The following is a 26443-nucleotide window of genomic DNA, read 5'->3' as shown; positions in this document are numbered from 1 at the left end:
GGTCGCCCATGCATACCATCGCGTCGCAATTTGTCTATGTCTCTCGCTGTTGGCCTACCGAGACACCTCATGTTTTGTTCATCAAACTCGCTGTCAAATATTATTGTATGACATGAGATATTTGATAACATAAACTAATTCACATATGAATAGTTTAAGAAAATAAGTCTTACACAAAGTATTTCTCCACCTCAGGCATATTCGTGAACATGTACAGTAAAGCAGACTTCCATTCTTCCATACTGAGGTGATATGCCTTGGGTGGACCAACGGCTTTGCCGTTTGTCTGAAAAATCGAAAGATCACTACACGGAGGCATCTCTCGTTCATCATCATGGTACCTTTTCTTTTGAGCAAATACATTATGTTCTTCTGCAAAGTAACAACTTGTGAAGTGTGCTACCTCCTTTAGTTTAAATTGTTCCACAATACATCCTTCAACTCTTACCTTATTGCCCACCATTGCTCTAAGCTTCTTTAATGCTCTTTCTATATGAAACATCCACTTGTACTGAACAGGACCACCGACCTTAGCCTCATATGGAAGATGTATAAAGAGATGCTGCATAGGACTGAAGAAACCCGGTGGAAATATTTTTTCCAATTTGCACAAAAGCACTGGTGCCTCTTTCTCCAGCTGTTCCATCACATCTCTTCTGATTTCTTTAGCACACAACTGTCTATAGAAATAGCTAACTTCAGCTAACGTTTTCCACACAGCTTCAGAAATGTACCCACGAAACATTACAGGCATGAGCCTCTCCATAATTATGTGGAAGTCATGGCTCTTTAGTCCATTCATCTTCATTGTCTTCAAGTTCACAGATCTTCTAAAACCAGCGGCATAACCATTGGGGAATTTAATATCCTTCATCCACTTCTTTTCGTTGCTTAGGTTTTAGACAATAGTCAGCTTTTGGTTTGCCTCCATTTTCTCTAAGCACTTGGGTTGGACGATCACATATCACTGCTAAGTCCATGCGTGCCTTGTCATTATCTTTCGTTTTATCAGAGAAATCCATGCATGTATTTATGAGGGCTTGGCAAAAGTTACTCTCTTGATGCATGACGTCGATGTTGTGCATCAAAATCAATGACTTAGCATAAGGAAGCTCCCACAAGCCACATATGTGAGTCCAGTTATGCTCCTCACCAAAACCTTGATACCTTTTCCCACTCTCGTCTAGGACAAGTTTCCTATGCTCTTCTGTAATTTCTATCCCACTACGTCGCTTGGGTGGTCCCTTCGTGACGATGGTGCCCTTCCTAAATTCCTTTCTCTGCCTTCTGAAGGGGTGATTGAAGGGTAGAAAACATCTATGGCAATCAAAGTAACATATATTGCCACCAGCACTAAGACGAAAACAATCTGTATCTTTAGCACAATAAGGACACGTCAATCTACCATGCACGCTCCATCCAGAGAAAATACCATACGCCATAAAATCATGAACCGAGAACAGATATGCAACACAGAGATTGAATTTCTGCTTCTTGAAGCAGTCATAGGCTTCCACACCTTGCCATAGCTTCTTTAACTCTTCAATCAGTGGTTGAAGCATCACATTGAGGCGTACGCTAGGATGCTCAGGCCCAGGTATAACAAGACGTAGGAACATAAACTCATATTTCATGCAAAGAGCAGGTGGAAGGTTGTATGGTATGGCAATGACAGGCCAACATGAATACGACGCAACGGTCATATTGAACGACGTGAAACCATCAGTTGCCAAGCCGATACGAACGTTTCTTGCATCGCTGGCAAAATCTGGATTAAAGTTATCAAGAGCCTTCCATGCATCACCATCTAACGGGTGCACCATTAACCCATCTTGTCTGTCTGTACAATCTTTATGCCACCTCATGTGCATAGCGGTCTTCCTCGAGAGAAACAAACATTTCACTCTAGGAGTGAGAGGCATGTACCGAAGTTGTTTATGTGCAACCTTTGTCACCACCTTCTCCCCATCTTCATTTACAAGCTCCACGTACCTCGATTTCCCATATTTTAAGCATTTCTGCTCTCTGCCATGTTCCTTCCAAAAAAGCATACAGTTGTCCTGGCAAACATCAATCTTCTCATACTCCATACCAAGACCTTCAAGCAATTTCTTGGACTGGTACATGTCTTTGGGCATCTTGTGACCCGTAGGAAGAACCTCGCTAATCAAATCCATAAGCTCCTTGTAACAATTAACTGAAAATGCAAACTTGGACTTGATTGACATCAGCCAGGTCACGAATTCGAGGACGGTCACGTCAGTGTGCCCGCGAAGAGGCTCTTCTGACGCTTTGAGTAGGTCGAAGAACTTTTGAACCTCCAGTGTAGGTGAATCATGATGATCTGGGGCCAGTTCAGGCTGCAGATCCTCAAGCATCTGGTCCATCCTATCAACATCATCTTCACCGTCATCAACTTCTACTTCTGTTGCTCGTTCAACATCTTCACCGTGGAGATACCAGACCTTATAGCCTGGCACGAAACCATGCGAGCACAGGTGTAGTGTGACCTGCCTCTTGGTGTGGCTCGTCATATTTCTACATTTATTGCATGGACACCTAATATTATCTATTTATGACAAAGCAGCGGCATGGTCCAGAAACATCTGCGTCTTGGCAAACCATTCACTTGTGTGACACCCACCCTTCTTGAAACCTTCATACATCCAATCACATCTATCACCCATTATTGCGACTGTGTGTACGAGTAAAGAGTGTGTGTGAGACAATCACGTTTCTAAACGTAACACATACATCTATAGGTAAGTAGTAAAACTATATATATATACATAAATAACATTAAATCTATCAATATCGAAACCTTCATACAACCTAATATTATAAGTTAAATCTAATCAATAAATAACATCAAATTCAACAATTTAATAGCATAAGTTAAATCTATTATAATAATAGAATTAATACTTATACCTAACATCAAGACACACATGTGATATTAAACTAACTCTAATCACACTCTAATCACATGTGATATTAAACTAACTCTAATCACACTCTAATCACACCCAAAACTAACTCTAATCACATGAAAGTTAACTCCCGTCGGCCATAAAAAACGACGAAAATAAACATTTATACACACATTTAACAATTACACTCGCATTTACATTAAATAATTCAAAAAATTATATACCTCAACGGTCCGGGGCGGCAGCGATGCTTGGGCGCGGCGGCGGCGCTCGGAGAGGCGGTTGGGGGCGGCGGCGGCTCTCCGGGAGGGGTTCGGGAGCACCAGCGGCGCTCTGGGGCGGCGGGCGGCGCTCCGGGGGTGGGTGGCGGGCGGCGGACGGCGCTCCGGGGGCGGGCGGTGGGCGGCGCTCCGGGGGCTGCGGCAATGGGAGCAGGCGACGGTTTGGAAGCGAGAGAGAGAGAGGAGAATGAGCCACGCGGGATGTCCACCGGCCCATAAAGCAATAATCCCCGTCGGCTGGCGTCAGGGCCGACGAGAGTTAACTAATTCCCGTCGGCTGGCGTCAGGGCCGACGGGAGTTAACTTAAGGCCCGTCGGCCGGCGGCTGGGCCGACGGGAGTTAACCAATTCCCGTCGGCTAGCCTCAGGGTCGACGGGAGTTAACGTAAGGCCCGTCGGCTGCTTTTTAGCCGACGGGAGTTAACTCATTCCCGTCGGCCTTTGCTTTGGCCGACGAAAATTAAAATGGCCGACGGGAATCTTCAGTAGTCCTGCAGTGTTAGGCCAGCCGAAGGCGTCAGCGGGAGGGCCCGAGCTAGATCGACCGATCGGTGGACGGTGGCACGCACGATTCCTCCAAGGCGCGGCTGGGCGCGCGATGTGATGGTGAGGACGCGCGCCCCGCGGATCTGGACTAGCTCTAGATGCCGCAAGGTGGATCCACGGGGGGTCAGCGCCGCGAGGCTTTAGGGCGGTGGGGGATCTCGATCGAGGCTTTATGGCGCCCGAGAGGCCCAGCCCCGGGAGGTGCAGCGCGGGCGGCAAGGCGACGTGGGGCTGGTGACGGGGGGGGGGGCGAGCTGGCGACCGGCAGCGGGCGTGAGCTGGTGGGAAGCAGGAAAGGAGAGGAAGAGATACGCGCAGGGTTAGGGATTTAGGTTTTTGGGTTAAGTTCGATGGTGTGCACGTGACCCACGTACTTAATTTAAGAACGTGGGTACCCACGTTCCTAATAGGTTAAGTTCGACGGTTTTGGCTAGTGCCCACGAACTTAATTTAAGAACGTGGGTACCCACGTTCTTAAAAAACCCATAAACTTAACTAATGTAAGAACGTTGGTACCCACGTTCTTAATAAAACCCACGAACATTTATCAGTTTCTTGTAGTGGTAGCGAACATCAAATAGATATAATATAAAAAATAATCAATAAAACATAACACTACTTATTTTGTATCATAAATGTTGTTATTTTATTATATATATTTAGCCAACCTAGAGATGTTTTATACCTCAAATAAAGTTAGAACACCTTATAATTTATGATTTAGAGAGTATAAAAATGTCTTCACTACAGACGCTTGCTAGCGAATGAGCAAGAAGAACTCGCTAGTCGCTCTTAGAATGCCCACTCGAAGAACACCGCCTCGACCCTCGGTTCCACTCCTCTCTCCTAATCATCGTCCTAGAGGAGCGGAGACCTGATCACCTTCATCGTTTTATTTAGGTTTATAGGTTGTTGTTAATCTAAGTTTTGGATTATTGTGTCACTAACGAGGTAGTGGCGATAATAATACTTTGGAATGAGGTTTGTTTAGTGTTTATCCCTACCTCAATGATGTTCGATCTAACATCGATGAAGGGTCAGTGAGAGTTTGGTCTATCAGATATGTTATCTTCTTTAGAACTTAGCATTTGGTATTGTCAAACGCCCGCATCAGGGACAAAGGCAGTGAGAAAAATAGAAAGGACTGAACTAAATCGCGATAATGACATAATCTCACTAAACCACTCACAATAAACAAATATAATAGTTTAAAGCAGTTTTATATTGAAACATCGATGAACGACGAAAATCATAAAATATGTAATGAAAATTATAGGATGCAATTTCAGGGGAGGCTTTAGAGGGCTTTGTGGCCTCAGGAAGGATAGGAGCACCTAGCGAGATAAACCCTTTGAGCCTCTCACACCCTAGGACACCTAGCAGGATAAGTTCCCAAGGCCCCTTGCATCTGGTGCACCTATCAAGAGAAGCAGTTTTGGGGCCCTTACGACCCAAAGGTCCCTCCTCAAAAGATAAGCCTACCTTGAGCATGGAATCAATCCCTAACATGATGCCTTTTACATTCTAGTAATGATATATAAATAACATACAAGTATGGTTGTAGGAGAACACCCTTCTTTCAAAGAGGAATGTAAAAAGAAACTAAGGAGTGAATGAGTGATATAAACTGGCGTGTTGCTTAACTTATTTTGGTTAAGTGTAGTATAGCACTGAATGTTATTATTCCTTTTTCTCCAGTTTCATTTTGGTTCGTATGCTCAACTGGGTTTGGATAAAGCTTCTACTTCGAACTTGTTCGCCTACAAGAATATTGTACAAGAGCTTGTATATGAGATCCTAGAGATTAGATAAGTTCCTGAACAGGTTCACGAATTTTGGCCAAATAATGTGAATGATAATAAGTACACTACCACCAATTGGCAGTCGTATGGTTGGAGAACCATGGATCGATCAAAAATCAGATAAGCTAGACGATGGCACTCCTTTTCAAGAAATTGGCTAGGTAAAGCATAACCTGAAGATCAGATGATGTGTGGAGGATGCTATAGGGGAAGATATGGACATCACATTTTTGGGTACAGGTTCATCTCATCCTTCAAAATACGGCCGGAACGTCAGTTCCATATATATTTGCACGAGGAGATATACTTGTGGACCGCTGTGAAGGAACTTTAAGACAAATGGAAAGGAGGTTAGTTCTTGCAGATCTTCTAATAACACATAAACCTATGCATGTATTAATTATGTTCACCAAAGTATAATGTCCATTGTAATAAATTTGGTGTAAATGGTGCCAACGAAGGTGTAAAAGTTTTGAGGTGTATTTGGATCTCCTATATTCATGTTGATCACCAATCATTTTGGCTAGTATTCTTGATCTGAGGTCTAGGTTGTTGAAGAGGGTGCTTCATAAACCTTTGCTTGCGATTGGACCAAGACCACTTGAGAGATTCCTAAATACATATTCAACACTTGAAGATATTGACATGCAGTTCTTAGACTGCAGGCATACTTTGAAGTCTAGTGTTGAGGCCTTTCATTTCTCTGTGAAAGTGATATTGACATATGACAAACATGGATATAAATATAGTTGCGATCGCCTTGTAGCTTAGTTGACACTGTCCATCCGCCATAGGATTATCTCTGTCTCAATCTGTGTCTGTGTCTCTTTTTTTAATGTTTGGGCGTCGATTTTGACAGTTCGTTTTGTTGGCTGAGGCTGTGAGTTGAGTTGTGACAATAACAAAGACAATAAACATGTGCTCGTTTGTTTGTAATTCTATTTGAATTAGAGGTTTTGTTTCTTGTTTTGTTCCTTGGCACGGGGCAAAGTAAGGTTTTGCTACATGGTCAGTTAGAAATGGCAAATTTGTTCGTAACACGCACACGTCACGTCACCTTTACCTGTAACTCTACTACTCCTTATGTGTGTATTGTAGGCGTCCACATCCCGGTTCTGCCTTCGCCAGCGCGCCCCCTCCACGCTCCCTCCGCGCTCCATCCTCAAATCCCGCCCGCGCTTCTTCCGGCTTCCTTCGATGGCCAGCCGCCCAGCCCCGCAGCGGCTCCCTGGAATAATGGCCCCAGACCGGTTAATACGCGCGCCCGCCAGCCATCGCCGCCGGGTATCCCGCCCCCGAGCCCACGCCCCCACCAACCCCGCCCCTGAGACCGCCCGCCACCAAGCTCACCGCCGGGCATCCCGCCCCACACCACTCCCATGTCGAGGTCCACTCCCCCACCCATCGGCGCGATCCCCTCCCGTGCCTCAGCGCGATCCCCTCCCGTGTCTCGGCGCGATCCAGTTCTCCACCTTGGTGCGGCGCAGATCTCCTCCTCAACGCGCAGATTGGCGCGATCCAGTTCTCCTCCTCGGCACGACGCAGATCTCCTATTCGGCGCGCAGATCGGCGCGTTCCACTCCCCCACCCATCTGCTCTCCATCGGCGCGATCTAGTCCCCCACCCATCCGCGCGGTCCCCTCCCGTGTTGCGGTGCAGATCTCCTCCTCGGCGCGTAGATCGGTGCGATCCACTCTCGTGTTGCGGTGTCCTCCTCGGCCTCTCCCCCATGACCGATCTCTCTATGGAATACCGAGGCAAGGTCGCCTCTCCCCCGCGATCCAAAAACTCGACGCGATCCACTCCCCCACTGATCTGCGTGCTATGGAATACTGGGGTCACGGTCTCCTCCTCGACGCGATCCACGGCTGTGCACGCCAATCCCGCCCACGGTGCGCCCAACCGATGGAAGGCAGCTCGATCCACTCCCCCCCATAACCGATCTGCTCTCCATGGAAGGTCAGCGAGTTTTTGGACGCGGCGTAACATTCCATCCATGCTCCGGCGCAAGGTTTCCATCGACAACATCATTGGACCGATAAAATGACAAGCGTGGGCGAGCAGATCAACCCCCATCCTTCTCGGCACGGTCCTAGGAATACTACAGCCAGGTATGTCGGCCTACTGCATCTCATTGGTACAGTGCCGCGTGGATGTTTTCATGAGATTAATTCTAATAAGTACAGTGTTGCGTAGATCATTTCATTAGATTTATTTTAATAAGTACAGTCATGCTCATGATCATTTCATTAGATTTATGCTATTCACAAACAATAGCAAATAATTTTTAGATTGCTAATTTTTGGATCGCTAATATAAAAGGAGATGCAGTTGATGACCTTAACCATTCTAGATCCAATATCAGTCTTGATATCCTCAGTTAGCCATTTTCTAAATTGCACTATGCAAATAGGTTAACTGTTATTTTCTAAATTGCAATATGTTATTTCTATTTTTTTCATCCTATGTTAGTTCAGAAGTAGATGCACAGTCAGCTACTACTACCACTTGAGGGATTTGGGGTCACTTCAATTTGATAGCTTTTGAGATTATTTTATCGTAATATTGTATTGGTGAGCCATGGTTGTATGGTCAAATAGCTTGTCCAATGGATCAAATTATAGAATTGGAGTTGTGCTCTAAATGTATGCAAGCATATTGTTTGTAGTACTGAATTGGAGGCTTTTATCCCCTGCAATTTATGTGGTATAGGTAAGGGTGTTGTGTGAGAATGCGAATGGGATTCTAATAGAGGAAAGAAATGTTCAGGTTTGCTATTTTGATCACTTTGACTTAAAATTATCAGCAATTCCATTCTATGACCATTTGAGATATCATCTTGTTTGGGTCCGCCTAACATTTCTTTGTGTCTAGCATAAGTTTTGACCTGACCCAGTTAACAATTAAAAAATGGTCCAAATCCTATTTGAAATAACTGGATAGTAAGCATTTTGCCAAATTGGTGATGTTTTTGTACTGGATAAATCCTTCTATTAGACTGGCAATTATATTTTTGTACTAGCAATCCAGTATATTTTTGTACTGGATAAATCCTTCTATTAGACTGGCAATTATAATTACTGGGATGGTACTGATATATTTTTCTTCCTTTCAAAATTCATATGTTGTTGGTATCTAATAATGGATAAATCTGGCCTTCTACTATTTATTTTGTAGGATAGTTCTGACATCATTGCCATAGTGCTGGTTTACTGCATGGTAAGACATCAGTCGATTATGAACCTTTTGCTATGCATGAATAATTTTCAATTTGTCTTGACAATATTTTTCAGGCTAATAACAACATTATTCGTTTCCATCCCACAAGAAGGAATATCAATGGTCTTCTACGAAGGTAGAGTTTACCACATTATGTACACAAAAATTGCCACTGATTACAGTAAGCCTATACTAGACTGGCTTGAGAATTCCAATGATGAGGTAGCAGAGAAGTGTGATGCCATAACATCTGGTGTTCTGAAGAAGCGGCAAAAAACTTGCTAGCCGTTTGAGTATTTCTAACGTGCCTGAATTTAAATCTAAAAAATGCAAATCAGAGAAAAGGCTGCTACTATGAGGGATAAGTGAGTCATTCATATCTTACTTACTCACGCAGCATGGTATTCTTTGCAGAAATCTCATCTTTGCATGGATCATATGTGTATCTAATTTGGCTCGTCACTTAGAAATTTTAGACATCTCTGTGTTCGTCCGAGCTTCTTTATCTATTATGTTCATTGTGCCATGCACTTGGAGTTCTTATGGGCGGACTTGTGAAAGCCGCAGATTCAGTTTCAGTATGTTACAATTTTCAGAGCACTATGCTTAGCTACACTACTCAGTACTTACATATGAATGGAATACAGGCACATGTATGGTGATGCTTCTATTTCTCTTTGAAACTGAAACTTCAGGTGTGCCTATCTAAAGGTTTAGGCGTCCCCATTGGATTCAAAGGCTTCTGTATATCTATCGAGCACGTTTATAGATTTACTGATCAGATTGATAACATCACACACACACACACGAAGTTCATCTTGAACATGCTTAGTATTATTATGCATCTGATGGTATGGTATTGTCTCTGATAGATCCATTTGCTGAGGCTAATGCCGAGGAGTCTGGTGTTGGTCTTGGAACGAAGGATTATGTGCATATGCGCATCTAAGAGCGCAACGATAGAAAGAGTCTGACTACAGTCCAGGGTCTGAACAAAGAATTCAGCTATAACAAGAACCTCATTGATCTGAAGAAGGAATTCTCCTGCAATGGTACTGAAGTTCAGAAGCCAGAGCTAGGCCTGGTAAGATGCGAGAATAACGTGTTTCAAGCTCACAAAATGGTATTTGCTGGTTGGTGGGTATACTGATCTGTTTATCCATTGCAGGTCATTCAGCTCCAAAGTGACCAGCGCAAGAACGGCCTCCTATAAAACTACTATATCTATGGACAATGTTTTGCATCCCCTTGTAACACAGTTTTTTTGCAGACATTGAGTCGAAATTGAGACAGATAGAGGAAGATCCTGAAGGTGCAGGTACTGCTCACTTGTATTCAGTGACACTAAAAATTAGTGGTGTGGCAAATCGTGCATTTGAGCCTCTATTTGAGAGGCAGGTATATAAACTAAGCTGTCTCTAGAACTATTGCTATTGCTTCAAGTTTCCTTATTGAGTGCACTAAATTCTTAACTTCTGGTACAGGCCCAAGCTGAAAAGATCAGATCTGTTCAGGGAATGCTTCAAAGATTCCGAACACTATTTAACCTGCCAAGTGCAATCCGTGGGAACATTAGAAAAGGAGAATATGATCTTGCTGTCAGAGAGTACCAAAAAGCAAAGTCAATTGTTCTAGAATACTGTATCCGACTTCTGTAACTTTCACTACTGGTTTCTAATATAATTCAAGTGGGATAGATCGCCCCCCCCCAGTCTGTTTTTTTAAAAACAAAGGTAACCAAACATCGCACACCCAATTTAATTTGTTTGCCATACTATGTACATATTTTTTTTACAATCTATAAGTCACTATGTTGTAATTATAAGAATTAGTTTCATGCAATTCTACTTATTTGGTGGCTGAATTAATTCTGGAACAGGCAATTGCACAAGTAAGAACAGTGTACTCTTTTGTCGGAGAGAGCAAAACGCTCAATTCATATTATGAAGCAATCCAGAACACACTGAAGCTTGGTTACAAAGCTGGGATGGCCAAAGGTCTTGGAATTGGATGTACTTATGGGATAGCTTGCATGTCATGGGTACTGGTATTTTGGTATGCTGGGGTCTTCATCAGGAGGATTAAATTAAACAGTCCCCATCAGGAGGATTGCATGTCATGGGCACTGGTATTTTGGCGAAGCAGTACATCGAGAACCACTACAAGTCGTAGATGAAGTCGCTTCAGGAGCGCAAGGAGAGGTCAGTCCACTCCACTCCACTCCACTTTCCTTCCTGGTGTGATGGCAATGCGCGTGTGCCTGGGTGGGCGTTGCAGAACACAGGAGCCTTCCAGAACTCTGAAAGGTGCCTGTCGCCGTGCACACTGAGATAAGGGGAATATCTGTGTTAGTCACATGCCCACCTGCACACATACTTAAATAGGGGCATATCTACTATGTATGTTTCTCTCTGAGTAGTAGGACCTGTACAAGTTCAACATCAATTATTCCTTTCACGCTGCTGGATAAGGCTTTTATTGTGTCGTTTATTGATCCGATCTATTGTCAGCTCCATTAGCTTGTACCCAAGCTTATTTTAGAGAGGGTGTTATGAATTTTGTCTAGATTATAACATTTCTGAACAATCGCACTGCACAGGACGTGGTACCATCCTCATCATGTTGCCTAGGACGAACTAGCACTATGAAAGATTTCAAGTGGTTAAATCATGCATCTACATATGGTGGGTTGTTGTGTTCGTAGATGCAGTCACTTTTCACACCTAATTTATGGTAGTCATTGACACTTCACTGCATGAGCCATCATTTGATTTTGTGGTCTTCTTGATACATGTTTCTCTCACATTAGACACAAATCAATTACTTTAAACTATAATTTTGTGAAATGCTTGACGCAAAACATTGTCGAAGACATCTCCATTAATCAAATTAGTGGGCAAGTTCTGTATTTAATTATACGAGTCCTTTAACTACAAGTTTTGGCTCATTGTCGCAGAATTGGACGGTCGCATCGACGCCAGGTTCCAGCAGAGGAGTCGTGCCTCCTTGATTCCTTCACCGAGGTGCCATACTCTCGAAACAAATACTTGATAATCGTTTTGATTTTGGTTCTTTGTTGTTTATTTAGAGGTGCCATACTCTCGAAACAAATAGCTAGAGTCTTTGCTATAGGGCTAGAGTCTTTGCTAGGGTAGCAATGGTGTCGACGCATGGCGATACAGCCAGGCCGAGCTCTAGCCAGGAAGACCTGGCAGTCACCATGAAGAAATGCATTAGCAATAGGCCTCAGGGTAATCAATCTCTCCTCTGATAAAGAAGCAGAATTGTGTTATTTGTTTCTCTCTCAAACCTGATTCGTAGTGATTTTGAGGACTAGATTTTTTGCACCATATGCAGAATTTGATGTGCTTCGAACCAAAACAAAAAATCTCTTTCAAAGATTAGGCGATCGTGAATTCATAAAGTTTTTTAATGAAGTGATTCATAAGGGAGAAGTAGCATAGAGTAATTTATTTGATGATGTTATCTTTGCGGTTTAAATATGAAACAAGTAGGAGGTCTTGTTATGTATATGACTCTATTCTGATGTTTTTGAAGATCATCCATTTACTCAACAACAGCTTCCAGCTTGCAAGACTATACTTGCGACTCAAACAGTAAGTTTGACTGCCTGTGCATTAGTCGTATCTCATTTTTAGTTATTTCTCAAGGTTTAGAGATTTAGAATACGATGATGATTAATGCAACTAACCCTGTGAAACACAAATAGGTCATTCTTGTACTTCTGTTTATGGTAGAACCAGCACGGCCTGGGCGGCGACAACGTGTTCGGTAGCTGCCGCCCTCTCCATAACGGGTTCGTCAGCCTCATGCACTGGTCTGGGAAGGGCAAGCCATGGGACCGTCTCGACGCCGGCAAGCCTTGCGCACTGGACCACACCTGGAAGGCGTACGACCTCTACACTGGCGAGAATGATTCATCATCAGCATCAGCTTCATCGGGGTAAGCCTGCCTCTCTCTCTCTTGCCCTTCCTCCAACGCCGAAGCGGGAGTATGCATGGTCGCTAGAGGCCTGATTTGTTTGGTCTGCACTCTGTGATGCTCGATAGCCGAAGCCCGGTGCCGACAGCTCCTTCCCGGTGGACCGGGCGGAGGCGACCAGCGGCGAGAAGCTCCTGTGACGTCATGAACGAGAACAAGATCGAGCTCTACGCCGCATACGTGGGTTCTGCTTTTCTTCTTCTTCATTTGTGTTGTGTTGTAGCCTGCCTGACAAAGCGTGGTCTTGCTGTATCGCTCGCAAGGCAAGGTGATGAACTGCGGTGGCGGCGGAAGTTGTGGCACTTGCATCATCGAGGTACTTCCTCTCCACCCCAATCTACAACACCGAATGTCTGCAGTGCAGCTAAAAATTGGGGAGTGGACACACTCCCAACAAAAGCACAAGCTGGGTTAACCGGATGTCTGCTTTGGGTGCTGTGAAATCTATAGATAATCGATGGAAAGGAGCTCCTGAATGAGAGGATGAGCACCGAGAATCGATACCTGAAGAAGGTAGGCATTGGACACTGGACAACGCGCACAGTTCACTCAGCACTCAGTTGCTCTGTCTTAACTCAATAAGCTCGTTTGATCTCCCTTGTCCCTGGCAGAAACCAGACTCATGGAGGCTAGCTTGCCAGACTATTATAGGCAACAAAGAGAACTCTGGCAAGGCAAGCTTCGTTTTGTTCCCCACACATCCTGCAATCAACACTTCACTTCCATATGCATTGAAAAAGAAAGTTGTTCAGTGAAGTACTTAACCATATACACTGTCAACTGTCATTTGCATTTTTTTAGGTTGTCGTCCAACGGCTGCCCCAGTGGAAGAGATGACCGCGCAGTGCAGTGCAGCACCACGTTGGTGGATGATCGATCGTCTAGTTGTATGTGACTAAAACGCCATGCCCTGTGCACTAGAGAAGATACAAAATCGCCATGCCCTGTACAGGACAGTGAGCCAAATTCTTGTTCATTTTGCAGTATGATACAGATTGATTCATTAGGCCCTAGGTTGGAGGTTGTGACTGATGAGTTGGGAAGGGATTACTTGATTGGTGGTGTACAATTCTTGGACATGATACATGTTCCGGTTTTTGGTCCATTAGTTCAGGAATTGTTTCATTTACATGTATATTCAGTACACTTGTATAATGAAAACAGGCAAATCTCTATCTCATTCTTTGGTTATCGTGTTATTATACGGTTCCGTTGCAACGCACGGGCACTCACCTAGTGTACTCTGAAGATTTGTGATACGCAAGAAAGATACGCATGTCATGTCATGGGCAGTAGTAGGCTTTTCCCAAACAAATGTAAACAAATGTCAGTTGAAATTCAAGCGAATCTTAATCACAGCCGGTTCAGTTCATAAAGATTTCTTCTCATCTGGGTACAAATACAAACAAATGCAAAACCGCTTGGCAAAACGAAACGCTTGTTGTTGTTGTTGGTTGCACAGGGAGGCACAAAGAGTGGCAAAGCAAAGGGCAATGGGCAGGCAGACCCGCGCGGCCATCCTCCTCTAGAACCTTCCACGGCCCCACCTCCTCCTTCGTTCCTCCGCTCACCCCAACCCTCCTCGGCTCCTCCCTCCACGCCTCTCCTCGTCGACGAGCGGACCCGGTCTACGCCCCCGACCCCCACCCCCGTCCCTGCCCCCGTCCCCGCCCCCTCCCGATCCCAGATCCCGCCCTCCCATCGGGGCATCAGCCATGGATCAGAGCCGGCGGGCGGTGGAGTCGTACTGGCGATCGCGGATGGTGGACGGTGTCACGGCCGACGACGACAAGGTCGCGCCCGTCTACAAGCTCGAGGAGATCTGCGAGCTCCTGCGCGCCTCCGACGCCAGCATCGTCAAGGAGGTCGCCGATTTCGTCCTCAAGCGCCTTGACAACAAGAGCCCCCTCGTCAAGCAGAAGGTGGGTGCCCCTGCCTTGCTTTGCATCACCCGCGGCGAGCTGCATGATATGCCTGAATCACGTTCCATTGAGCGACTGCTTATGGGGCGCCTATATGGGCCATGTGGTTGTTTTCTGCTGCACTCTGTCTAACAAATAGAAGTCTGGGCTGGGGATACCCATATGAATGGTCTAGGCTATAGCAAATGTGATTGTTGGTACAGACGTGCGGTATTGCGGTTGTAGCTGAGGTTGTTTCATGTGGAGAATCCGACTCGTGTACATTAGGTGATTGACATTATAATTTGTCATCACTGCTGGTGGCTATCAGAAACAGAATTAGATTTTGGTGATGCTGTGGTTGATACCTTTATCCTAGTTCTTCTGGACACGTAGCAGGACCTTTCTAGGGCGATCCAAATTATTCTGAAGGATATAATAGTCTTTCAGGTTTTGTACCCACTGCATGTACCATGATAGCGTAAGCGCTTACATTTATGTAATCATACAAATTCTGGAACCAGGACTCCCCAGTTCTTTCTTTCTGTCATCATATGGTGGTTGCTGGCTAATGGAGCGCACATGCTTGCAATGGGAACTGTACCAGCATTAGCTTCCATCTTGTTTGTCAATACATTGAACATGTAGTCTCCCAGCTCAATGGTATTTGACTCTTTCTACATTTGCTCTCCAGGCTTTAAGGTTGATCAAATACGCAGTTGGAAAATCTGGTACTGATTTCAAGAGGGAGATGCAAAGGCACTCAGCGGCTATGCGCCAACTAGTTCATTACAAAGGCCACCCTGATCCCTTAAGAGGGGATGCCCTTAATAAGGCTGTTCGCGAAACTGCGAATGAGGCTATAGCTGCAATTTTCTCCACAGAGGACCCTAAACCTGCTGTTGCAACCGAAAGTCTTGGCAAGCGCATACAGGGCTTTGGAAATACTAATTACGAGCCATCTAGAGATGACAAGAAGTCTTTCCTTAGCGAGCTTAGCGAGGTAGTGGGTATTGGAAGTGCATCCATTAAGCAGGGGTTGAGCAACTTTGCTGCAGCGCATGCAATGATGACAAATGACAATGGTAGCACATACAGGAGCCCTAATCTCCGTAGATCTTTGACCACGGAATCTGAAAGATATGGTCGGTATGATCCAAGTGAAATTCAACGTGAGAGCCGAGCCTCATCTGATGCTTCAAAGAATGCACCTTCTGGTCCTTGGGGTCCAACTTCCAGTTCTACACCAACTGATGAAACTAGCTCAAGTCAACCAGGGATTAAGACTCGTGAAGAAAGACTTCTAGAGACAATTGTTACTGCAAGTGGTGTGCGATTGCAACCAACGCGAGATGCTCTGCAAATTTTTTTCGCAGAAGCTTCCAAATTGGATGCAGTTGCCTTGAGCCGTGCACTTGAGAGCAAACTGAATTCTCCATTATGGCAGGTGAGTTTATGTGTCTCACTTATTTTTGTTTAGTTTCACCCCTATGGTCCCCATGCACAGTTAGTCAGTTAACATATAGTATGTAGAAATTAGTTCCATGCCATGTTTCCTAACTCTCCTGAAAGCGGTGCTAAATAAATTGATCTTGTGCTGTTGCTTCAAGTTTTACATGTATGCACTTGTGAATTTCGATTAAATGCTACTGTGAGAATTCCCAGAAATGCAATAAGCTATTAAGAAGTTTATATTTACATTTTAATATTTTGCAATGTCAAAGGGAAAACATTAGGTAGAAGAGAAATATGCATTATCTTCACTTTGGACAGATGAAATAGGTCACTTTAACTGTTGTTGATGTTATACTATGCTTTTGGATTATGCTATTAGTGGTCCAATAGAGTCCATGGAGAAACAGCATTGTCAGCTCAATGTTCAACTTTCGATGTAGTTGCCATAATCTATAACTGAACAGATGTACAAGATGTGTTGATGCTTGACTTGTTTACATGAAAACAAAGAACAATATGCAATCATGACTATTGTTGCATTGCAGTTCATGATATGTTTAGAGTATTTATTTATCATACAGGCTGACAGATTGATTCTGATATTATATATTAGGCAGCCAACAGCAGACCTTAAAATTTTAAGTGGTGTTGTTCTTAAATTTGTATCTTTTTTTCTCGAATATGCAGGAGAGCTGCATATCATTGTATTAAGAAGAAGAAAAAAAAGGGCAAGGGCCCATACAAACGAACACCCACTCAACTCAGAACATACAACGCGCCTTTGAAAAAAAAACCGACCAAGAATCAACTAGGTCCTCTTGATATCAAACTTCCTCTAGAGCCATGCTGCTAGCACCGGCCAATCTCTAGAGAATGAGCTCCTCACCAGCTAGGGACATAGCTCAATCGATGGATGGGGAGAAACCATCAAACACACACCTGTTTCGATGGTTCCAAAGAATCCATGCCCCTAGAATAACTAGAGAATTAAGGCATTTTCTAACAGGGGCAGGTGCTGCAGCCAGAGTTCTTTCCCACCACTCATCAAAACTTTCTTCCCCTGGTTTTGGAAATAGGTTCTGCAAATCTTAAAATTTGTAAGTGGTGTTGTCTGTTTTGTTTGCCTTGCAACTGGTATTTGTGATTGTGAGTGGGTTTAGCTGTCCTTAACACATAGTTTGTTCACTTCATTTCAATATTTCCACACACTACTATTTCATGGCTTTTACTTGTTTGTTCATATGCATGCATACTTGTTTTCCTTCTGTTAATCAAAGCATTTCCAGTAAGCTTTTTCAATAGTTCATTAACATTCAATGTATTTGTATACTTCCCCAGGTTCGCATGAAGGCTATTTGTGTGTTAGAAGCCATTGTAAGGAAACAGGATACTGATCCTTACTCTATCATCGCTTCATATTTCACTGAGAACACAGCTTCTGTTGTTAAATGCTCTGAGCTGCCACAGGTTTCTCTCAGAGAGAAAGCCTCAAAGGTGAGTCTGCATGGAAAAGTGGACCTTTTTATGTAGAAGACTTCTGGATGCTACTTGTCCATCATTCAAAGAAAAAAGAAAACAACTTGCCTCCTTTTTCCTTGTACAGCTGAGCTTATAGTTTCAGTTTTTAATTTTTAAACACTAATTCTTTGTGAAAAACTTGTTTTATTGTCAATCACTAGCATGTAATAAGATATGTGCTACTTTTTTTAGGTCTTGAATATGCTGATTGGGGAACAACCTACCGGAACCGCAGCAACAAAAGCTGCGATGCCCACACCTGTTCAGATGCCTGATTTGATCGATACAGGTGATCAAGATGATCTGGCAACAAGTTCTGGACATGCAAGCATTGAACAGAATTCTGGGAACAGTGCATATGTTTCTTCAGTTGATGATTTGCTTGGTGGTGAACCTATTTCTGATACAAGTGTCACTGCTGATAGTAATGGAAGCGACCCATTTGCAGATGTATCATTCCATGAGGCAGAGACTAAGGAGACTAATGATCTGTTCTCAGGGTTGACAGTAGAAGAGAAATCATCAACTACCATGCATGATAGTTCTTCGGACAAAAATGAATTACCAGATATCTTTGGCAGCTCCCCTGATTCTTTCAACCAGGGTAGTGTTACTGACCAAGGAACTGTCAATGATTTGATTGCTGGCTTGAACCTTAATGGAACAGGCCATGCTCAGTCTGCAGTTAAAGCAGAACCCAATAGCAACAGTGGTTCACAGTTCTTTGATACAAAAAATGAGTCCGGCCATGTGCCAAGTGCTGCAACATTGAATGACATTCTTGGTCAAAACTCGCTTTACCAACAGCAGCAGACTCCATTGCAGTACAGCTTTCCTCAACATATGATGCTCAATCAATCATTTCCTGGACAACAATTAAATTATGGTGCCATGGGGATTCTTCTTGCTCAGCAGCAGCAGTTACTGCAAAGTTTTGGAAATTTCAATGCTGGACTTGGGAATTCTTCTTTCAATTCGATGAACGGTGGGAATACATCTGTGCTTCCAGATATTTTCAATTCAAGTAATCAACCTCAAAATCATGTTGCAGTGATGAGCAGTTCGAAGAAAGATGACAATAAAGCTTTTGATTTTGTTTCGGTATGTATTTCCACCTACTCATTAGTTTCTTGTCCTGCAATTATTTACAACTAGAAATTCACTTAGGATATTCTAACATTTCTTGATGTATAGTATCTAAATTCAATGATTTGTAAGCTAGTAATATGTTTATATAAATTGGGCGCCGCTCAAGGTTCTTTGAAATAAGTAGGCTTTTGAATCGGATGCATTTCTCATTGAAATTTCAAACTTGCTTCACAAACCCCTAGGCTTTTGGAAGTAGATGGCTCATGGCTGTGTGGAGTGTGGACGCAGAGAGAGCCTATATAGGATTGCGTGGACCTTGGACATTGGCAGAGGGAACAAAGTCTGATTGTTTAGGGGAAAAGATGCCTGATACTTGATACACATTGGTTGGGTACATGATTTCTGTGGTGTTATGAAATGCGGGTAATGATTGAGACGTAAACTGTAGTAGGAAACTAACAAGGAATAATGTCAGTTATCTGCATCATCACCTGTAAACCTGAGTTGATTAAAATCCATATGTGGTCAACCCAGTTGAAAAGTAGTCCAACTAAAGGGAGGCACCTATCCAATCTAAACCACTACCTTGTGTGGAACATCCAATTCAATCCAGTCTATTGCCATGTCAATCCAACCCAGTCCAATCATCCAAATAGTTCCTGTGAGCGGTTGAGCGCTAGATGATCTGCCATGACGGAAACTGACACAACACGGACTGCGGATGCTAGATAATCGTCCTTGTGGCAACCTGATACCGCTAGGAGTATGATATAAAGTTGTATAGTTCACTAGCTAGTTATTTTGTATGCTAGGAAAATCTGAAAGCAAAAATCTGAACTAGCAGGGTCCATATATCACAAACACAATATGGATGTCTGAAGTATACTTTCTTGCCATTCTCACTGAATACACACTACTTGAATCTTCAGCGCGCCCACACTAAATAGCATTTAAATGTAAAATAAAACTCTCCCAAGTCCCAAGTTCACAAGCAGGTAGCACGTCGACCTGACAAAAGTACACAACATAAACCTAAAACCAAAACTCCCCTAGCTAAGCAGCTTAAGGATGATACTAAATAACAAGATGAAGAAAAGCTGCTGCATTATATCCAGATTCGAGTTGGTATCAGGACAAAGCTAAGTATCAGTCATGAATTGCTGTTACAAAATATCCATATACCTGAAAAGAAGACATATACAAGAAAAGGTGTATATTATCAGAGAAGTTGCAAAATATGACTTGTGTGTTGGTATCAGGACAAGGGTAAGTATCAGTCATGAATAGAGGTGACAATGGACTCTAAATTTTACACTATAAAATGTAAGGATCACATCAGATTAGGATCGGGCTTTATTTCTATTCATTTTTGAACTAAAAATAATTTAGGTCCCTAGCAAATTATGAAGAAACATTTGGATCCCGATCTATTACGTCATGAATGGATGCTGCAAAATATTCATATATGTGAAAAGAAGACATACGAGAAAAGGTGATATTATCAGAGTAAAGTTGCAAAACATATAAGTTGTGTGTTGCACTGCTACTTCAGTTTTCACTTCTAAGTCCTTTTTTTGGCTTACTCATTCAGTTTATTTATATCTCTGTTCATGTGAAATCTAGCATATATGCTTTAAAGGAAGATTTTTTGTGTTAAAAAAGCCTTTGACTAAATAATATAAAAGGTTTCCAGAGAATATTTATATAACTAGAGGAGACCAATGTATAGTTCTGAATTTCTGATGCTACCAAGAGAAGGTTCAGAAATTGCCATGCTTCGTGTAGTATTCAGGGTTCACCAATCTGGATGCAACACAAAAGCCTGTGGCCACCGATATCCGATTAATCGCAATAAATCGGTAGGAAACCGACCGAAATCAAAATCAACTCAGTTTTGAATTCAAAATGGCTCGTAACTGATTAATCGGTCGATAAGACCGATTAATCGGCTTCTGACATGATAAACCGGCAGCACAGATGCAGAAATCGAACCATACGTTTTTTGGCAAATAAAGCACATTAATGTCCCATAATTTGAACAGCAGATGACCCAAATATTATCACAAGTCCAATAATAATATTTAGCAGTTCAAATACATTACATGACATTGTTTCATAGTTTAGAAACAACATCGAAGATACAAATACACCCTCCGTCGAAGATCATTCCCACGGTTGTGCATTCCACTGATCCTGTGAAGATGAACATGCCCTGCTCATCAGTTCCCGAGTCACTTCACCAACCGGATAATTCACATACGGAAGAAGGGTGTGAAGATGAACCTTGTCTTTCATTGCTAGAATCAGGGGTCCAATACACTTGTTGTAGGCCGTGGTGTCCCATCCCGTGAATGTGGTCCTACGCTCCCGAGGTGTGTCGTGATCTTGATTTTATGTAGCGTCTTCCAGTGAACATGGCACAGACACCCTCTTGGGAGGAGCCACCACATGTCTTATACGTGCCATCGCTCCCCTTCCACTGCTTCTTGTAAGATGTTGCTTGAAACGTGTAGCACCCCCCTTCCACTGTTTCTTGCAATAATTGCACTTGAATCCATGATATATATTGTCCATGTGTTTCTAAACCGGATCGATGCAATTTGACATCAATGAAAATAGCAATAATATTAACTATTATTACAAGTAGCAGCACCAATGCTAAAAAGATTTGAAGTTAAAAGAAAGAAAATCCTCAAAACCTAACCACTAGAGCCCCCTCGATTTATCTCTATCTGAGATCGATTAATCGGCTAGCAGGGGCAGCTAATCGGCCAAATTGCTTGATTTACCTATTTTTTATTTTTCCAAAAGTTGTTTGATTTTTAGTTTGAAATCCGTTGCATGTTTTCAAAATTGGTTTCAGTGGAAAGTCTTAAAATAGTCCATAGTATTTATAGAAAAATTGGCATCAATTTTTTTGTTCAAACTTTACAGAATATCTCAAATTCAAATGGGTAAATCGGTGGTACGAGTACAACCTTACCGACCACCACTGATTACCGATTTATCGGCCGGTTAGCCGGATTAATCGAACGGTTTCGTGATCCTTGGTTGTATTAGAAATCGCAACAATGTAGTTCAACGTTTATTTAGTATCGTTTACGAAATACTGATGCCATCCTTCAGGAGATATGAAAGGGCTGGTCTGAATTCCCTATTCTAGCTTGTTTATAAAATATTGTTCTTATTAAATACAAACTAGCAAAATCTGGAAATCCAACAACATCAAGTAGATCTACATGCAGGATCACCCATCCCTAGACAGGATAGACAGGAAGTTTAATTTCTTCAATCCGGGATTCTCCCATCCCCAGACAAGAAGTTCAATGTCTTCAATCCTCGAACAGGGCACTGAAAAATGCATGCTTTGTTGATAATGTACTATCATCAGGCATACATTTGCATACAACCAATGGATTTCTCTGAATCCTTGCTTCCCTAGGCAGTCAGTAAATTCGCTGAACTACAAAACAGCACATACAAACCCAACTCACACCTCTGTTCGTAACTTACATGTGGGGGGGGGGGGGGGTAGGGACGTAGGGTAACCAAATTCACACAAATCAGGCAGCCCTAGTACTCGGAGTTGCTAATAATAATCTGCACATGCTGATTATAAGGAACCGCAGCCCTAGTACTGAGTTGCTAGTAATAATCTTCACATTTTGTTAAATGGTAAGGTTGCTTGCTAGTAGAACTGTTACAATTCTTGTTATTCCATTGCTTGCGGCGAAGTCTTTGCTGGAATTTCATTTTATTCTGCAAATGTAAGTAAAATCTTATTATGGAATTAGTCTTTGTTTGAGCGACCTTATCTATATGTTAAATCTGCATGACTAACGATGGTAATCCCGCAATTATTTTTTGCTAAAATCTTGACTTTACCTTTTCTTCAGGATCACCTTGCAGCAGCACGTGGTTCAAGAAAGTGAAACAGGAAGCAATGAACATGTCCAGATGCTGGAAAGAGCTCAAGTATTTGATGGACACAATAGCTGGGAATTCCAAAAACTGCATCTCGTCACAGCCTCGCAGATTGGATGCGTGATTCACACGGCTGGTTTGGCATTGTTTGAACACATGAGAAGGAAGGGTTGTTCCATACGGTTGGAAGACGAGATGTTGCGTTGTGTACTATGTATTTAGACGAAGACTGTTCTTTTTTACGCTGAAAAATAAATTGCATCTTCCGTCTTTCTTTGTGTTGTGCTCCTTTTCTCTATCCTTTTTCTTTTCTAGAAAAAAAAAGAGTGAGACACTATACGTGTTTGTTACCTGCAGGTTTTATGTTTCTTTTCTGTACAAGTATATGGAGGATTTTTTTGGTGGCAATTGTAAAGCTTTGGAACGTGAATAAGAGGGTGCAGTATGATATGTGCTGCTACATGATCCTGGCAATGCTGCCTCGTGATATTGCTCGTGTATGTTTACTCTTTGTTGCTTTGCCTGTGCTAGACTAGTTTCTTTGGCCTTGTTTTTCCTAGTCACTGGTCCTGTGGTTGTGGAATGCACGCAGCAGTCTTGTAGCCCCAGCATCCACGTATACACGCCGTGTACAGACCAAGGCTTTGGACTGACAAAATGCAGAAGCTGGCTAAATTCCTGGTCTGTTAGCCGTCTTTCTATTTCATATTCTAGCTAGCTGAAATCGAAAACGATAATAGATCTCGAGAGTATAATATAACTAACATATAGTCGTACTAACAAAAGAAGAGATCTTGACGACAGAGGGGCGGCGGAGAGGGAGGAATGAGGGGCGAAAAATGATGTTCTTTGGATTTAATTGAGTAAAAAAGAGAGTTATCATCTCAACCGTTGTTGTTGATTGTGTGTTAAATCTGGACGTAATTTGTTTGGTGGATTTAGTGGAGGTTATATGCGCGAGATGATTTGTTTGTGTGAGTTTTGTAAAGTTTAAAGCGGTGAATTATATAATGGTATAGATATAATTTTAGATGTAAAAACTGTTAACAAATAAAGAAATATAGAAAACAATTTTTATATTGAAGACTCTACAATAGTAACTTAGTAAGCGAAATTTAGAAAGAATCTTGGAGATAGATAATGTTTCTATAATAATAACTAGTGGAAGTGTACGTGCGGCAAACACGTATGTTTCTATATATCTATGTAATAATAAATTCATTGTTGAGTTGGCTTTCGAGCATAATTAGTTTTGATAGTTGTTTAATTTTTTTCCATACGACTATTTCAAAACTTATCAATCAAAAAGATATAAAACTTATTGTAATTTTAAACCATAGCCACAAAAATGGTGCAACCTTGTTTTGATTATCCTGTTTTTGAATCATAAGGCCGCCTCCAAAGATCCACCCGTTTGCTCCCCCTCAATTCTCCGTGTACGGACGCCACGAGAACCCCCCGAGCCTCCAACGGCACCCACTCCTTGTAGAAGAGTGAATGGATTGATTGTATTGCATAAAGAACGGGTACAATATATAGACTCAACCCTAACTCTAATGGGCCGGTAGCCCAACAGTGGTGTCGGCCCACACACACTCACACACACAGTCTAACATCTCCTCGCAGTCACAATGAGGGCACCACACACGATTAGACTGGAATAGAGGCCGAAGGTAGGAGCCGACGGGCTGAAATCCCTCCGTAGTCGCAGCGTCGTGATGGTGCGAATGTTGCGGCTGGAGTAGAGATTAGAACTGGGCAGAAAACCCGAGCCCGAAGCCCTAAACCCGAAATACCCGAACCCATACCCGTTTAGCCCAAAGCCCGTTACCCGAAGTGTTCTAACGGGTAACAAAATTAAATACCCGAATTTAGTTCGGGCCTAATCGGGTTTTACCCCGCGGTACCCGAAGTACCCATTAAACCCGAAATTTAAAGAACCGATACTAGCTGTAGCACTTTCTACTGTCACTCTGCCATCATCAGGAACAAAAGACGACAGAAGGGAGCCCAATCGTCCAACCAGCAGCGGCGCCTTGCTTACTATTATCGTCGGCAGCGGGGCCTCATCTCGCAGCGCGCTAACGGCCTGCCTGATGGACGGCCTCAGGGTCGGGTCTTGCTGGGTGCACCAAAGCCCCACAACCAGCACGCACTCCATCTGCCTCAGGGTCGGGTCTTTGTAGATCCTTCCAGTCCCAGCCAGCTACTCCCGATGTGTGTGCTGTTCGATAAGTATTTAGTAATATCGGGTAGTCTGCGGGTACCTAAACCCGAACCCGTAATTGTTGGTACCCGAACTTACGGGTACCCGAAATTTCGGGCTCGAGTTCGGGTTGAGCTGCTGAAAACCCGAAATATTAAAAACCCGAAAAGCCCGACCCGAAATTTCGGGTAAACCCGAATGCCCAGCCTGAGTAGAGATCGGTGTGTGCTCCAAGAAGACGATAGCCCCTAGACGCCGAGGTAGCCGAAGTCGAGGTGGTCACGGTCGAGAGACACGCAACAGAAGCCTGTTCTTCGGGAGGGGTCGACGTTCGAGCGTCAACGATCGACAAGGCGACATAACAAAAGGACACCGGTAGACCGACCTTCCTACTTCTTCGATCGTCCGGGCGTCAAGGAGCCCCGCCAGGGAGGCCGGCAGCAGATGAAAGGGAGTTAGGCTTACACCTATTTCCTAATTGATTTTGGTGGTTGAATTGCCTAACACAAATAATTGGACTAACTAGTTTGCTCCAGTGTATAAGTTATACAGGTGCCAAAGGTTCACAACTTAGCCAATAAAAAGACCAAGAATTGGATTCAACAAAGGAGCAAAGGGATAACCGAAGGCAGCCCTGGTCTGGCACACCGGACTGTCCGGTGTGTCACCGGACAGTGTCCGGTGTGCCAGGGGACTTCACGCTGAACTCCTCACCTTCGGGAAAATCCAGAGGCGCTCCGCTATAATTCACCGGACTGTCCGATGTACACCGGACAGTGTCCGGTGCTCCAAGGAAGAGCGCCTCAGGAACTCGCCAGCTTCGGGAAATCGCTCCGCTATAATTCACCGGACTGTCCGATGTACACCGGACTGTCCGGTGAGCCAGTGGAGCAACGGCTACTTCGCGCCAACGGTCACCTGCAGACGCATTAAATGCGCGCCAGAAGCGCGCAGAAGTTAGGCACGCGCGAAGTGGTGCACCAGACACTCTACAGTACATGTTTGGTGCGCCAACGGACAGCCAGACGAGCCCAGAAGACAGAAGCTCCAACGGTCGAATCCCAACGGCCTGGTGACGTGGCTGGCGCACCGGACATGTCCGGTGCACCATACGACAGTCAGCCCCACCAAACGGCTAGTTTGGTGGTTGGGGCTATAAATACCCCCAACCACCCCACATTCAAGTCATCCAAGTTTTCCCACTTCAACTACTTACAAGAGCTCTAGCATTCAATTATAGACACACCCAAGTGATCAAATCCTCTCCAGACTCCACACAAAGCCCTAGTGATTAGTGAGAGAGATTTGCTTATGTTCCTTCGAGCTCTTGCGCTTGGATTGCTTTCTTCTTTCTTTGATTCTTCATTGCGATCAAACTCACTTGTAATTGAGGCAAGAGACACCAATCTTGTGGTGGTCCTTGTGGGAACTTTGTGTTCCAAGTGATTGAGAAGAAAAGCTCACTCGGTCCGAGGGACCGTTTGAGAGAGGGAAAGGGTTGAAAGAGACCCGGTCTTTGTGACCACCTCAACGGGGAGTAGGTTTCCGAGAACCGAACCTCGGTAAAAC

At 43.5% G+C, this 26443-nt stretch overlaps 1 protein-coding gene and 1 pseudogene across 1 annotated transcript; both read left to right on the top strand.

Moving 5' to 3' along the window:
- The first annotated feature begins 12608 nt into the window (after window positions 1–12608).
- LOC103651708 (photosynthetic NDH subunit of subcomplex B 3, chloroplastic-like) lies at window positions 12609–13720 on the top strand (annotated as a pseudogene).
- A 488-nt stretch (window positions 13721–14208) lies between these two features.
- Window positions 14209–23159, top strand: LOC103649541 (protein MODIFIED TRANSPORT TO THE VACUOLE 1). The gene is made up of 5 exons (XM_008675258.3): window positions 14209–14703; window positions 15377–16129; window positions 17476–17631; window positions 17848–18756; window positions 22641–23159. The coding sequence occupies exons 1-5, from the start codon at window positions 14497–14499 to the stop codon at window positions 22674–22676; spliced, it is 2061 nt and encodes a 686-aa protein (XP_008673480.1). The 5' UTR covers window positions 14209–14496; the 3' UTR covers window positions 22677–23159.
- The last annotated feature ends 3284 nt before the right edge of the window (window positions 23160–26443 follow it).

The sequence above is a fragment of the Zea mays genome, chromosome 3 (assembly GCF_902167145.1).
Source record: "Zea mays cultivar B73 chromosome 3, Zm-B73-REFERENCE-NAM-5.0, whole genome shotgun sequence".
NCBI lineage: Eukaryota > Viridiplantae > Streptophyta > Magnoliopsida > Poales > Poaceae > Zea > Zea mays.
This window is presented reverse-complemented; position numbering and strand designations above follow the sequence as displayed.

Coding starts and splice junctions, on each gene's coding strand:
- LOC103649541 (XM_008675258.3), top strand. CDS start 14,497: ATGGATCAGAGCCGGCGGGCGGTGGAGTCGTACTGGCGATCGCGGATG. Junction 16,130..17,475: donor TGAATTCTCCATTATGGCAG/GTGAGTTTATGT, acceptor ATACTTCCCCAG/GTTCGCATGAAGGCTATTTG. Junction 17,632..17,847: donor TCAGAGAGAAAGCCTCAAAG/GTGAGTCTGCAT, acceptor TACTTTTTTTAG/GTCTTGAATATGCTGATTGG.